This window comes from Malaya genurostris, chromosome 3, assembly GCF_030247185.1.
Source record: "Malaya genurostris strain Urasoe2022 chromosome 3, Malgen_1.1, whole genome shotgun sequence".
Classification (NCBI taxonomy): Eukaryota; Metazoa; Arthropoda; class Insecta; order Diptera; family Culicidae; genus Malaya; species Malaya genurostris.
This window is the reverse complement of record NC_080572.1, coordinates 167,356,562-167,369,740: the sequence shown is the minus strand read 5'-3', so window position 1 is coordinate 167,369,740 and position 13,179 is coordinate 167,356,562. Positions and strand designations below refer to the sequence as shown.

At 35.9% G+C, this 13,179-nt stretch overlaps 1 protein-coding gene across 2 annotated transcripts in view; it reads right to left on the bottom strand.

The window, feature by feature from the left end:
* LOC131436379 (uncharacterized) overlaps positions 1-13,179 on the bottom strand; it is a 731,094-nt gene that overhangs the window by 123,243 nt on the left and 594,672 nt on the right. For both annotated transcript variants that reach the window (XM_058605077.1, XM_058605076.1), the window contains one exon: positions 5,058-5,167. In XM_058605077.1, the coding sequence (XP_058461060.1) occupies positions 5,058-5,167 (110 nt within the window). The remainder of the gene's footprint in view (positions 1-5,057; positions 5,168-13,179) is intronic.

Below are 13,179 nucleotides of genomic sequence, written 5' to 3'. Positions count from 1 at the left end.
AACACGGCGCACTCATGATGCATGCATAATTTATATAAGAGTGGTGTATATGTGTGGAAGAGAAGAGCTCTCGTTGAAGCTGTCGAGGGGAGAAATTTTGCTTGCTCTTCGTCACACAGAGGAGATGGACATCACTGCTGTTAGGAACACTTGCTAGGATTCCTCCCCTATAAAAATACCCTTATGACCATCTTTGAAGAGCAATAAGTACCTGTGGCAATCCGTGCAGTAGTTTCAGAGTTATGCCGTTACAAACATACAAACTTACACCCTTCTTTATATATAGATTGCAATATGACTCCTTTTTTCTGCGTTTGCCATTGCCCAAGGGGACAATATCGATTACTTTGGAAACCCCTGATCTAGACCTTTCGCATCTAGACCTTTTTCACGATCTCCTGCTTTTCCGTGTTAAAAAAAAATTCGACACTAAACGACAAATGATGATGATGATGATGATGATGATGACGAAACGACAAATAGCAATGTCAGATGGTGCCATTTTTCCGCGATATTTTTTCGAAATGCACGTTGATTTAACACAATGGAACAACTGTTTTCGATGTGAAGTGTTATTATTTCAGCGCGTTGTTTCGGTTTAAAGCGATCCATAGCAAAAAAGGTACTGAATTCCAAAACATATTTGATGCAATTGCTCGATTGGTAAATGTGTTATTTGGCGTTTACATACCGCCATGAAAGATGAAGCACCCTGTATGTGACAGTTAATGCTTACATAAACTCTCAGGACTCCGGATTCCGGTTCTGGAAATACAGGAAGTAGAGGTATTAGATTTCAAAATCGAACTCGCATCGATTGCTCGATCGCATCAATTGCTCGATCTCATCGATTAATGGTTGGATGAATTTGCACAAACCTAAATTCGAATGGAAAGTCTTAAGGTCGAGATGGTTCCAATTGAATTCAATTCGTCTCCAAAATTTGGTTTCAAAACTGTAAGATTCGGAGAGTCGAAAACTTCAAACCGTCTTTGAAAGTGACGTTGCAAAAAAAAGGCGGGTGGGTAATGTCAGAGACATAACTGGATGTTGTGAATACGAAAACAACTGACATGTTCCTTAACACTTCCGAATATCAATTAGTTGATCAATTGTATGAATTATGCAAGCATTCCCCTTTTCCACATTTTTCGCAAAAACAAAGAAGGCTTCACTTGATATAGATTACTGTGAATTTCATACAGCGAAAAGTGCAAAAATCAAATCAAACAGTACTAGATTTGCACTAAACTGAGGATATTTCCCTTCGATTTGCGAGCAAGAAATCCTAATAGTTCTTTAGAAAACTTTTAGATCCATTAGAACGGCTGATTTTGTGTGATGCTTTCCACCGTTGTCCTCTCTTCGCTTTTTTCACCAATGCAAACGACTGGCAGCTGTAACGTAATCGCTCTTGTCGGAAGCGAAACTAGCTTTGCAAACGACACAAAATACATCTGCTCGCAGTGGCGATAGAATCCAAACTGATCCAATTTTTGTTGAGAGGTTTGTTTTTACTCGATTTCGTTTGTAGCTTTTTCATTAATGGGCGGTCCTAACGGCTATAAAAATAGCCGCATACAGAATTTTAATGTCGATTATTTCATTTCGAATTTGCATAATTTATTGAAAGAAGCTATCAATATGCTGTAGGGATTCGTTTCTAGCATTCAGAAGGGTCAAATTGCGTAATTCTCTACGACATTAAACTCTGGAACATTTTTCGCAAAAACAAAGAAGGCTTCACTTGATCTCGATTACTGTGAATTTCACACAGCGAAAAGTGCAAAAATCTGATCAAACTGTTCTAGATTTGCACTAAACTGAGGATATTTCCCTCTCAACAGGCCGTTCAATTTTGTTGGTCTTTGAGCGATTGTTGAACGACACATTGCCCGAAATATTCGTTCAATTTGCTGGAACGGTTTATTGTTGTTTTTTCTCTTGCAAAAATAGTGTGAAAATTGAGTGTTACCTTTACATAGAAAGAAAATTTGTTGTTATTATACGTTAAGTACAAGTATTGTGCAGGTATGTATTGTTAGTTTAAACAAATAAGTGGAAAAAACTTCAGAAATTCTGCAGAACAACTAGTCCAACGGGGCTCCAACTCCTCATGTAAAAAATGGCTCAACAATGGACCTCTGTCTGCCGGGTTTGTTGAACGAAAAAAATCTGTTTCAAAATCAGCAAACGAAGGTCCCGTGTTGGCCTCCCGTTGAACGATTGATTGGACTTTCATTGGACCAATAATCCATAGTATGAATGAAGGACCACCGTTGAACGTTTTTTTCTAAGCGGGTTACCTTCGATCTGCGAGCAAGAAATCTTAATAGTTCTTTAGAAAACTTTTAGAGCCATTAGAACGGCTGATTTTATGTAATGCTCTACACCGTTGCTTTTTCATCAATGCAAATGACTGGCAGCTGTGACGTAATCGCTCTTGTCGGAAGCGAAACTAGCATTGCAAACGACACAAAATACATTTTCTCGCAGTGGCGATAGAATCCAAACTAATCCAATTTTTGTTAAGTGGTTTCTTTTTACGTGATTTCGTTCGTAGCTTTTTCACTACTGGGCGGTCCTAACGGCTATAAAAATAGCCGCATACAGAATTTTAATGTCGATAATTTCATTTCAGATTTGCATAATTTATTGAAAGAAACTATCCGGATGCTGTACGGGATTCATTCCTGCCTTTCAGAAGGACCAAACTGTGGAACCTACTACGATATTAAACACTGTTCGGAACGTTTTCTCGAACGATTTGTTGTACAGCAGCAGATATTTTGTTCGTGGAAAACTGTAAAACGGCTGTCTCAGTCTTATAATACAAACGAATGTTGTTTACTGTCCGACGTTTCGGCCTTTGATGTAGGCCTTTTTCAAGGAAAACTGGAAAATTTATTGTGTTACATTGACAAAAACATAGAGCGTTGAACAAATAATACAATGTAAAAACTTACTAAAGTCTATCGTTTATAATCAAAATTTGTCGATGTCTGACGCTACGTTGTCTGGTCAATTTTAGAACATGCTTTAAAATACTACGAGAAAATGATCATTTACTTAAAAACTGAATCAAAAGTTATTTAAAAACAATTCTTACTATTGACTGCATAACAAATATTTTGTTTGCATAAATCACGTACAGTGTCACAACTACTTAGTTTAACGACTATTCTGAAGCTTTATGGCTCAGATATTTTGTTCTCTTTCTCAGAACGCGCTCTGATTGGCTGGTGTTGACATGGGTCAAATGAGACAGGTTTTTCAATAGTGTACTATTGAAATACTTCAATGCTTTTTCTATACACGCTTAAGTTGAAAAATTTCGATTCTATTGGTAGTTAGATTATATAAATCCTTTCACAGATCGCTGAGCAATGAGCTTTAAAAATACGGGAAAGTCAAACATGCCTTATGAATTATCCTCTTTGATACTCGTTTATACCAAACATTTCAGAAAAGTTTAATTTCGAATTATTTGAGATTATGTCACAGAACTGATAATTTTATCATAAAATTGTGATCATATTTCCGATGACGTGTAGCAATATTATGTTGATTCGTTAGATACAACAAGAGATATTCACGATCAAAAACTTATCACTCTCTCAGAGGGTAAATTTTGAAAAGGCACCCCATAGTAAAGTAAATCGTATTCAAGACAAAACGTATGAATGTTTATAAATTCGGATTAAAACTATTTCAATGCATAGGTATTGATAGCTGATGGTCATACAAATTCACTTATGATATACCGATTCCGAAAGTACCATAACAAACTGTCATAAACTCCAAATAGTAACTTGCCTCGATTTCTCAGTGAGATTTCGACCGATTTTCCCAAACTTAGATTCAAATAAAAAATCAGCTTCCAGTCTGATCACAAAACCTTTTCAAATTGTAGATCTTGTAAGTTGATGTACTAACAAACTTTCTTTCTCTTTTCAAGAATCAAGGAAACGTGTTCCGAAGAATTCCGTAGTAAAATACACTCAAGTCTTTCATAATGCTGGGAATACGTACCGCATGAAAAATCGCACTAAAACCGCATAACATAAAAATTTTGCCTGACCGTTGGCAGATTTTGAGATATCCGAAATCGAAAAAAATTGTTTTTAGACCGATGCATCAAGTTTCGAGATCTGGTGTTATTTTGGAAACAATTTTAACTGACGCGATCCGGGATTTCTGGAACTGGAAAAGGGGAAGAGATATAGTCGAATTTAGTTCCCAGAGAAAACGAAATTCAAGCGTACTCTTGAAATTGAAATTCTTAACACATATCACCTTGAAACGCTTTTTTATAGTTTTGAAAATCAGTTCCACAATTTTCAAAATAATTAAATTATCATATGCTTGTGACATATTTTTCTACATACTTAATCACTAATCGAACCGGGTTAATTTTCACAGTGATTGCATAGTCTTTATTTCCATATTTCTTTATTTTATACCCGAATCATTTTGAATTCTATGATGGTTTGCGAATATATAAAAAACATTTTCGGTTCGAGAAAAATTTTTCGTGGACATTCTGAACATGTGGAAAACATCCGGTAAATGATGAAAAATATAGTCCATGTGCAGTGGTTGCTGTTTTCTGTTGAAGCAGTAAAATAGCAGTTTTTATTGCGGCAAAATACATTTTTCGTGACTCTGTACCACGAGCAACGAGAAAGTAAAATATAGGAAAACATAATCACAACTCACTCAAGGCGCCGGAGATTTCAGCTGTATTGTTTAATGCATTCCTGATTTACTTGTCTACTGTAATATAATTACAGTTTTGCTGCTGTAGCGCTGTTCTGCACAAATGTACAGACTACAGTTTAAAACAATAGACGTGGGAGATTTATCTTATTGGGTGACTGAATGAATACGAAAAAGTTTTTTGGAAAATAAAAAGTAATCTGCGAGGTGCAGCTTGATTCAACAAAAATATGAACAGCCAACATTTTTAAGCCAGAATATTGTTTTCGCTAGGTTACGATAAATCCACGTATCAACATACTATACTATACTTTGATTAAAAATGTTATGGTACTTACCTCCATGTTTTCAGCATTAGGGCACCATATGTGAGCGAAAACCCGATTTCACGCAACCAGATTCGGGCAGTGCATGTGTAAAGCGATGGAGGTGGATACATTACTATAGACTGTAAGTATAGAAACAAATTGTTGGTATGGAATATAGTTTCAGAATAATGCTTTCGTTTACAAGAAAACTAACCGTTCGATGTAATGAATGTACTCTGTGGAGTTGATGTATATTAACCAAGATAGAAAGTGAAAAAACCGCTTTTATAACTGCAATTTTGTGTATAAAGCATGAATAATTATTCTAGCCTTTCTTTATTGAAAGGTATTAGAATTGCTGAAAAAAAAGTCTTTATGAGCGTGCATCTTTAACGAATGTTTTTACCGCGCAATTCTCTGAGAGATGGTTGAAAAAATTTAAACAACTTTAGATTCGTTTGAAAGCTACTGATGGGCCATTTATCAAATGCGAAAATCCAAAGACTGTAACTTCTGGTTCCGGAGATATGATGGTATAAGTGATGTTGTTTTTACCACTCTAATTTATATAAGGGTGGCAATATTTTGGGGCGGTTTCGTTAAGAGGTAGTGCTTCAAACATTTTAGCACCTCGAAAAAAAGTGTTAGCACCTGCAAAATTTGAGCTAAATCGGATGTGGGTAAGGGGTGGTGCACGGTGGTGAAGGTTTGAAGATGTTCGAACTTGAGAAATCACCAATCACCATTTCCCAAATGGAAATTAAATTTACACGCAGGTCGAGATTTAGTGACATAAATAAAAAATTATTTCATAAATCGAAATACACTCACATATATATATATATATATATATATATATATATATATATATATATATATATATATATATATATATATATATATATATATATATATATATATATATATATATATATATATATATATATATATATATATATATATATATATATATATATATATATATATATATATATATATATATATATATATATATATATATATATATATATATATATATATATAACTATATATTTATATATATATATATATATATATATATATATATATATATATATATATATATATATATATATATATATATATATATATATATATATATATATATATATATATATATATTTATAAACGGCAGAATACTATTGACTGAGGGTAAATGTTATTATGTGATTATTCAAATGACAAGAGACATTAGATGGATTGAGATTGGTTTTTGGTTTTCTATAGAATGATATGTTTTGATTAGCATCACTCTTCTCATACAAAAAGGCAACGCAAATGTCAAGCGCTGGGTTTGAGAAATGTTGACAAATATGCAATATAAACGCTGAACTACTCAAATCAATTTGTATAAATTGGTGTCAAAGATAAGCCTAAATTATTGTCAGAAATTATCTTAATAGAAAGACAAAAAATATTCCAATAAGACTGTTTCCATGAAAGAGAAAGGCATTATCACACCACTAGATGGATTAAAAATCGGTTTTTAATGTAGCTCTCCTAGCTCTCAGATGCGCTGAAATGTTTTGACCTGTTATACCTGTTGAACAGTTCCATCTGCGCCGAAAATCTAACGTGGTCGTGACCTCAAAGTTGTTGGAATTTGCTAGATCAACCATGTGCAGTACTCTGAAGGAAATATTCCAGCGGTATACTATCGATTGAGAGATTTTGCACTTTTCGGGTCAGTAAGCAACCAAAAAATTACTGAAAGAATATCTAGTGGTCAAATGACGTGCCCAAAATGTGTACAATAGGGTTCTGTATGTATGTATGTGTGAAGCCACCATCAGTTCAAGGCATTACCAGTGTATGCGGGTAGACTTACAGTAGTTCCGAATTTGATTATCAGATAGCTTTCATATAACTGCTGTTAAGAAGGCTAATATAAGTTTTGAGGACCCGGCGCCTTCCAGTAAAAACATCCAGCCATATAATAAAGAATTCCGCTTAAACCTGCCTGATGGTTTGTTTGTTAGAAGGGTGCGTCTTACTCATTTCAGACCTTCAGGGAGAATCACAAAGCTTCCCCCACGTGACTCAGGTTGGAAATCCACTCCATCATCCAGTCATTAAATTGTAAGATACTCTGATGCACTCCCTACCCCTCTCCGTTGTCAATATAATATATTATAATGTATAATATATATGAAATAGTATGCTATGATACAATATATAACAAATAATGCAACAAACAACAGAACCACATGTTGCAATATACAATGACAAATATTGCACTTTAGGATGGGCTTCAAGCTACAAGACATTTCGCACTCTCTATTCTGCTATTAACGCAGAAGTAGCAATAGTAGCGATAGCACCCAGTCGATGCCGTTAGTTTGACAAATTGTCATCATAGACGCTCGGGGAGGCATGCGATAGGAACTTGTGAGGACTTAGTTATCTCACTATTTGACGACCAAAAATGTGTACAATAGGGTTCTTACGAAATGCGAGTACGAAACGTATCTGAAGATGGATTATGGGCTGCTTTCCGAGCAAATGATCTATGAAGTGATTGGTCGTGGTGATGTCTCGTTTTTGCCGATGAATTCGCAATAACACTTATGATCAGGCAAGGTATTTGCAACTGCATACCAAAACCCCAGGTTTTCGTGAAAAACAAAACTAAGAATTCCCAAAAGTACAAGCACTCTGCAAAACCATATTCTTCCGTATATTAAAGGTCCGCAAGTGTTTTAATATCAGTTTGAGCTTAAATACCGTACGAACCCTGTACACAGATAGATTTAATTGGATTGCTTTCTGGAAAACGCTCCCACGATTTTGCGACTTATTTCGAAGTATTCGATTTACGTAGCTCATTTACGAACCAAATCTTAAATAATCAAATTCCAATTAAATTCCAAATAACGTGAACTTTTGTCGTGAATACGACTTACTTTACTATGGGGTACCTTTTTAAAATTTACCCTGTACAAGAAAGGGTAGAACTCAACAGTGAAAATCTCTTGTTGTTTTTCTACAATCTATCTGAAATATGATCAGAAATTTTTGATTAAATTTTCAACAGTGTGAGATAACCATAAATAACTCAAAAACAAAGATTTCTAAAACTTTTGGATGTATTAAGAAAAACTCATCACTTGTCTTTTTCGTACCCGGTCGACGGTTTTGAGGTAGTCAGGCACATTTCAGTTCCGATGATCCACTGGACTAGTGTAAAAGGTAAACTTTGATCGAATATTGTCCATTTCTTCAAGTGCTTTAGACGGAATTGTCGTAGGTCGAGGTGACGTTTTTCTACCAACATCAGGTATACCAGGTATAAAGCGTGAATTGAAGAGGTCAACCGATAGTCCGACGAAGTTATCTATCTAGGAGTCACCTTTGACAGACATCTGATATTCAGGTCACATGTTGATGATGAATCGTTCAAAAATGCAGCATACTATTAGGTCTCTGTATCCGCTGATTTGTAGAACATCTAAACTGTGCCTGAAGAACAAGGGTGGCAAAAACTCGCTCATAAGATTCGATTTTTTCTATTATCAGCTCACTCATGATTTACGATGCAATCCGTAAAATGATGGTAAAGATGAAACTCATCGCTGATCTAAACAAACACACTCACCTATACAGAGCATCGCTGACATCAAATTATGATGGTATTGATGGTTCTCAGTTTTGATTTCTTAGCATTTAACTCTCATTCCTAGTTTTAAAAAGTGAGTACTGAGTTTGGCATCACCGTACCGAGCTACACCGGTGAGTGTATGCCTAAACCACAGAGCTGCCAACACGACCCAGCTTTTCGGTTTTGTTTTTGCTGGTACTCAAAACGAGCACGTGCATTAATGTACGAAAACAAAAGTCGAATCGTAGCGTTATGTTCCGTAGTGATTGAATTTCATGTCTCGAGCTAAACACAACTGGCTACTAAAACCGAATGCGTTTTTTAGCATACGAAAACATGTCTTGAGAATTGGATATAAATGGCATCGATTCGAACGTTGGCCGCCCATGGCAACTCTGGTGGATGGGGAATACAAGCTAGACAGTGTCACAAGAATCTGATTCATCGTGTTGATGTACAAACACATCAAATCACAACTCAAAAATCGTCTCTCAGTGGGTTCTAATATTTGATGTACACTCAGCGCTCATCTGCTGATTGCTTGACACTACGATGTTGAGACGATGTTTTCTCTACACAAATGGTTACCCAATAACTCAACTCGCTCAACGATGCTTCTGAAACCGATTTGCAGGTGAGCTGAACTCGGTGATGATGAAGTACGGAGTTGATTATTGCCAGTCCTGCTGAAGAATCAGAAACAAATCATCTACCCCGCAATTAAATACGCAGTCCCTGTTTGGCGGGGCTGTGCTCGAAGGCACAAACTTAGGCTTCAGCGCATTCATAGTAAGATCTTAGAGATGATTCTAAATCTACCCCCTAGGGCTTCGGACGTCGGGAGGTCGTGCTCTTGGACGCAAATCGTATTCAGCTGCTGAATACTGGATCTGGACTCGAGAGCTGAATTTCGGATTGATTTCTGTTACAGAAATTCTGTATATGAATTCTAAAACTGAGTTCCGAATCTAATCTGGTTCAACTGAATTCTATACTTCATTTCTGGTTTGGAATTTAGTTTCTATGTTCTGTCTCAAAATTTAGTTAAAAAATTCCGAGCCTGCTGAAACTGAATTCTGAAACAGGGCTTCGAAGCTCAATTCAGTTTCGAAATTCAAATTGAGGAATCAGTTCTGTAACTAACTCAATTTTGATCCTGTCTAGTTTCTGAATTTTGTAAATCAGTTCTTTTTAGAGCTAATAATACATTCCCAAAGAACTATACGAAGTTTTCCTACTATGCAAATCTATCCTGCCGGTTGGTTCAGGTTTCGAGCTCAGTAACAGTATCAAGAATTCAGTTCCGTATTGAAATAAAGGGTGATTTTTTAAGAGCTTGAGAACTTTTTTAAACAATAAAACGCATAAAATTTGCAAAATCTCATCGGTTCTTTATTTTAAACGTTAGATTGGTACATGACATTTACTTTTTGAAGATAATTTCATTTAAATGTTGACCGCGGCTGCGTCTTAGGTGGTCCATTCGGAAAATCCGCTTTTTTATCGACAAATTTTGTTCAGCGATGAGGCTCATTTCTGGTTGAATGGCTACGTAAATAAGCAAAATTGCCGCATTTGGAGTGAAGAGCAACCAGAAGCCGTTCAAGAACTGCCCATGCATCCCGAAAAATGCACTGTTTGGTGTGGTTTGTACGCTGGTGGAATCATTGGACCGTATTTTTTCAAAGATGCTGTTGGACGCAACGTTACAGTGAATGGCGATCGCTATCGTTCGATGCTAACAAACTTTTTGTTGACAAAAATGGAAGAACTGAACTTGGTTGACATGTGGTTTCAACAAGATGGCGCTACATGCCACACAGCTCGCGATTCTATGGCCATTTTGAGGGAAAACTTCGGAGAACAATTCATCTCAAGAAATGGACCGGTAAGTTGGCCACCAAGATCATGCGATTTGACGCCTTTAGACTATTTTTTGTGGGGCTACGTCAAGTCTAAAGTCTACAGAAATAAGCCAGTAACTATTCCAGCTTTGGAAGACAACATTTCCGAAGAAATTCGGGCTATTCCGGCCGAAATGCTCGAGAAAGTTGCCCAAAATTGGACTTTCCGAATGGACCACCTAAGACGCAGCCGCGGTCAACATTAAAATGAAATTATCTTCAAAAAGTAAATGTCATGTACCAATCTAACGTTTAAAATAAAGAACCGATGAGATTTTGCAAATTTTATGCGTTTTATTGTTTAAAAAACTTCTCAAGCTCTTAAAAAATCACCCTTTAATTGCGGGACTGCTTGGCGTTCGAGAACAATTCTCCGAGTTTAATATCGTAGAGAATTCCACAGTTTGGTCCTTCTGAATGCCAGAAATTAATTCCGTACAGTATTTTGATAGTTTCTATAACTGAAATGAGAAAATTCGAAATGAAATAATTGACTTCAAAATTCTATATGCTGCTATTTTTTACTCTAATTTATTCCGCGTTATTTAATTGTGTGATAGAAAACATTTGTCGCTAACAAGATAGTACGCACCTTTACAATTCTGGAAGCGGAACAGTAAAAGTTGCGAAATTCACACAATCAACTAATCCGAACGGTTATCATTTTTATTGGTATTCACGTCCTCCAGTTATGTTTGAGACATTATTTACCCGCCTTTTTTCGAGCCTATTCCGTAAAAAGAGGGTATTGCTAAGTGTAAAAATATTTTTGAAACTGATATGACGAATCCAAGCCGAAAAGCAATGTTTAACTCTATTCAGAATCCAAGACGGCGATTTCCAGTTTAATAATATATTTTGAAAAACCCTAACAGTGTGATTATTTACAAAGCGGATTTGATGAAAAAAAAAATGCTAAAAACGACGTTTTAGTTCGTTTCGATATCTTATATAGGGACTTTCGGTTTATTGATATTTCTTGAAACCCCTTACATGCGCATTTTCGGGTTCAATGTGTAGATGCAGGAAATTTCAATAAATCATAAGTCACCATCATTGAATTCGGTACAACCTCAAACATTCTTATCCGACATCTAGTCATCAAATGCCATCCAAAAAATCACAATTTTATAAGAGTTTTCAAGAAAGTCAGCTTTTCAAATTTCAGAACCACCTGAAACATTGTTTTCCTGTATTTACTGATCGAAAATACCCAAATGGTATGGGTTTTTAACGAAATTCAGTAAACCGGAAGTCGTCATCTTTTACCAACTACCGCTCACCGAGGGCTGCTCGATGACAAACATGCGGGCCACCCCGTTTTCTGTGGACCCACACATACAGGAGAATGCAGCCACCATCGATATGTGCCAACGATAGCTGGATAGAATCCAAACCACCAACCATGGCCGGCCAGCATCCAATAGAGTAGATCACCGTTACTTCAACGCGACATTATCACCGTTGAAAAAGTTATCTTATTTTTAAGTAAACAATGAATTGAGATTAGAAAATGCCTTCGAAATCTTAGAACTCGAGCAATTTACCGTTAAAGTTATGCACAGTTTGAAAAAATGTCTTCTAAGATACACATAAATGGAGCGATCGATTAAAACAGTGCGACTTGAACCGATAAACATTAGATCACAAAGCACACAGTTAATCAACTGAGCCACAGAAGCACATGTTTGCTTGATGAAATATCGATACATAAAAATCCATACAACGGCAATTGGTAGCCAAATGCAAATTAAATTGCAAATTAAGCCGGTGTCAGTTGTATAGTGTGGTGAAGAAATACATTTGTTACATAAGTCTTCGACCCCCTCAAGTAGAAGGTAAAATAGAATTCATTTCTTTCTTCTGATCATGCCTATATGAACCTGCCTAGGCTAGCTTTTCCGTGTTATGTTTATAGCTGATTCAATCTAGAATACCTATTCGTCTTTTCATTTCAAATCTTTCGTCTCTCTCAGTTAATGCTTGCCGAAAAGAACCAAACAAAATCGATATAGTATAGCCATTATGCGGCAATTAAAACCAAATAACACAATTAAACTAGGAGTAGACATGTTATATAATAATGAACTGTATCTTTGTAGAATCATGTCACCTGTAAATGATTTGTTTCTATGTATTATTAGAAAAATTAAAAAGCCACCTCAAACATTATTCTTTGGCATATACTTATCAATCCCGTTCCAAAACTAACCACATTGTAATGAACTTTTCTTCACGTTTCGTCTTAGACTCGTCACTGCAAAGCAGTTCAAATTGAACTGCTTAATGCAAAACTCGGCAGTTCAATTTGAAGCGATAAGCAGACGTAAAGTAAACGCTATTTGCGAAACACCTTTGTTTGTTGCGCCGAAGCACAATATTTAATCTAGCAACTGGAGACTTTACTGGCCGACCACAGTTTTTTGGTAATTTATGGGTTAACTGTTTTTTTATAAAAGGAGAACATTGAACATAGTTGATTGCAACATGAAATTAACGCTGTTACTTTTACCCAGAATGTATAGAATATAAATATATCTCGATTAATAGCAATACAAAAATCAAACATTTTACACCTGTGCTTATTGAATTAACGTCACACGCACAATTC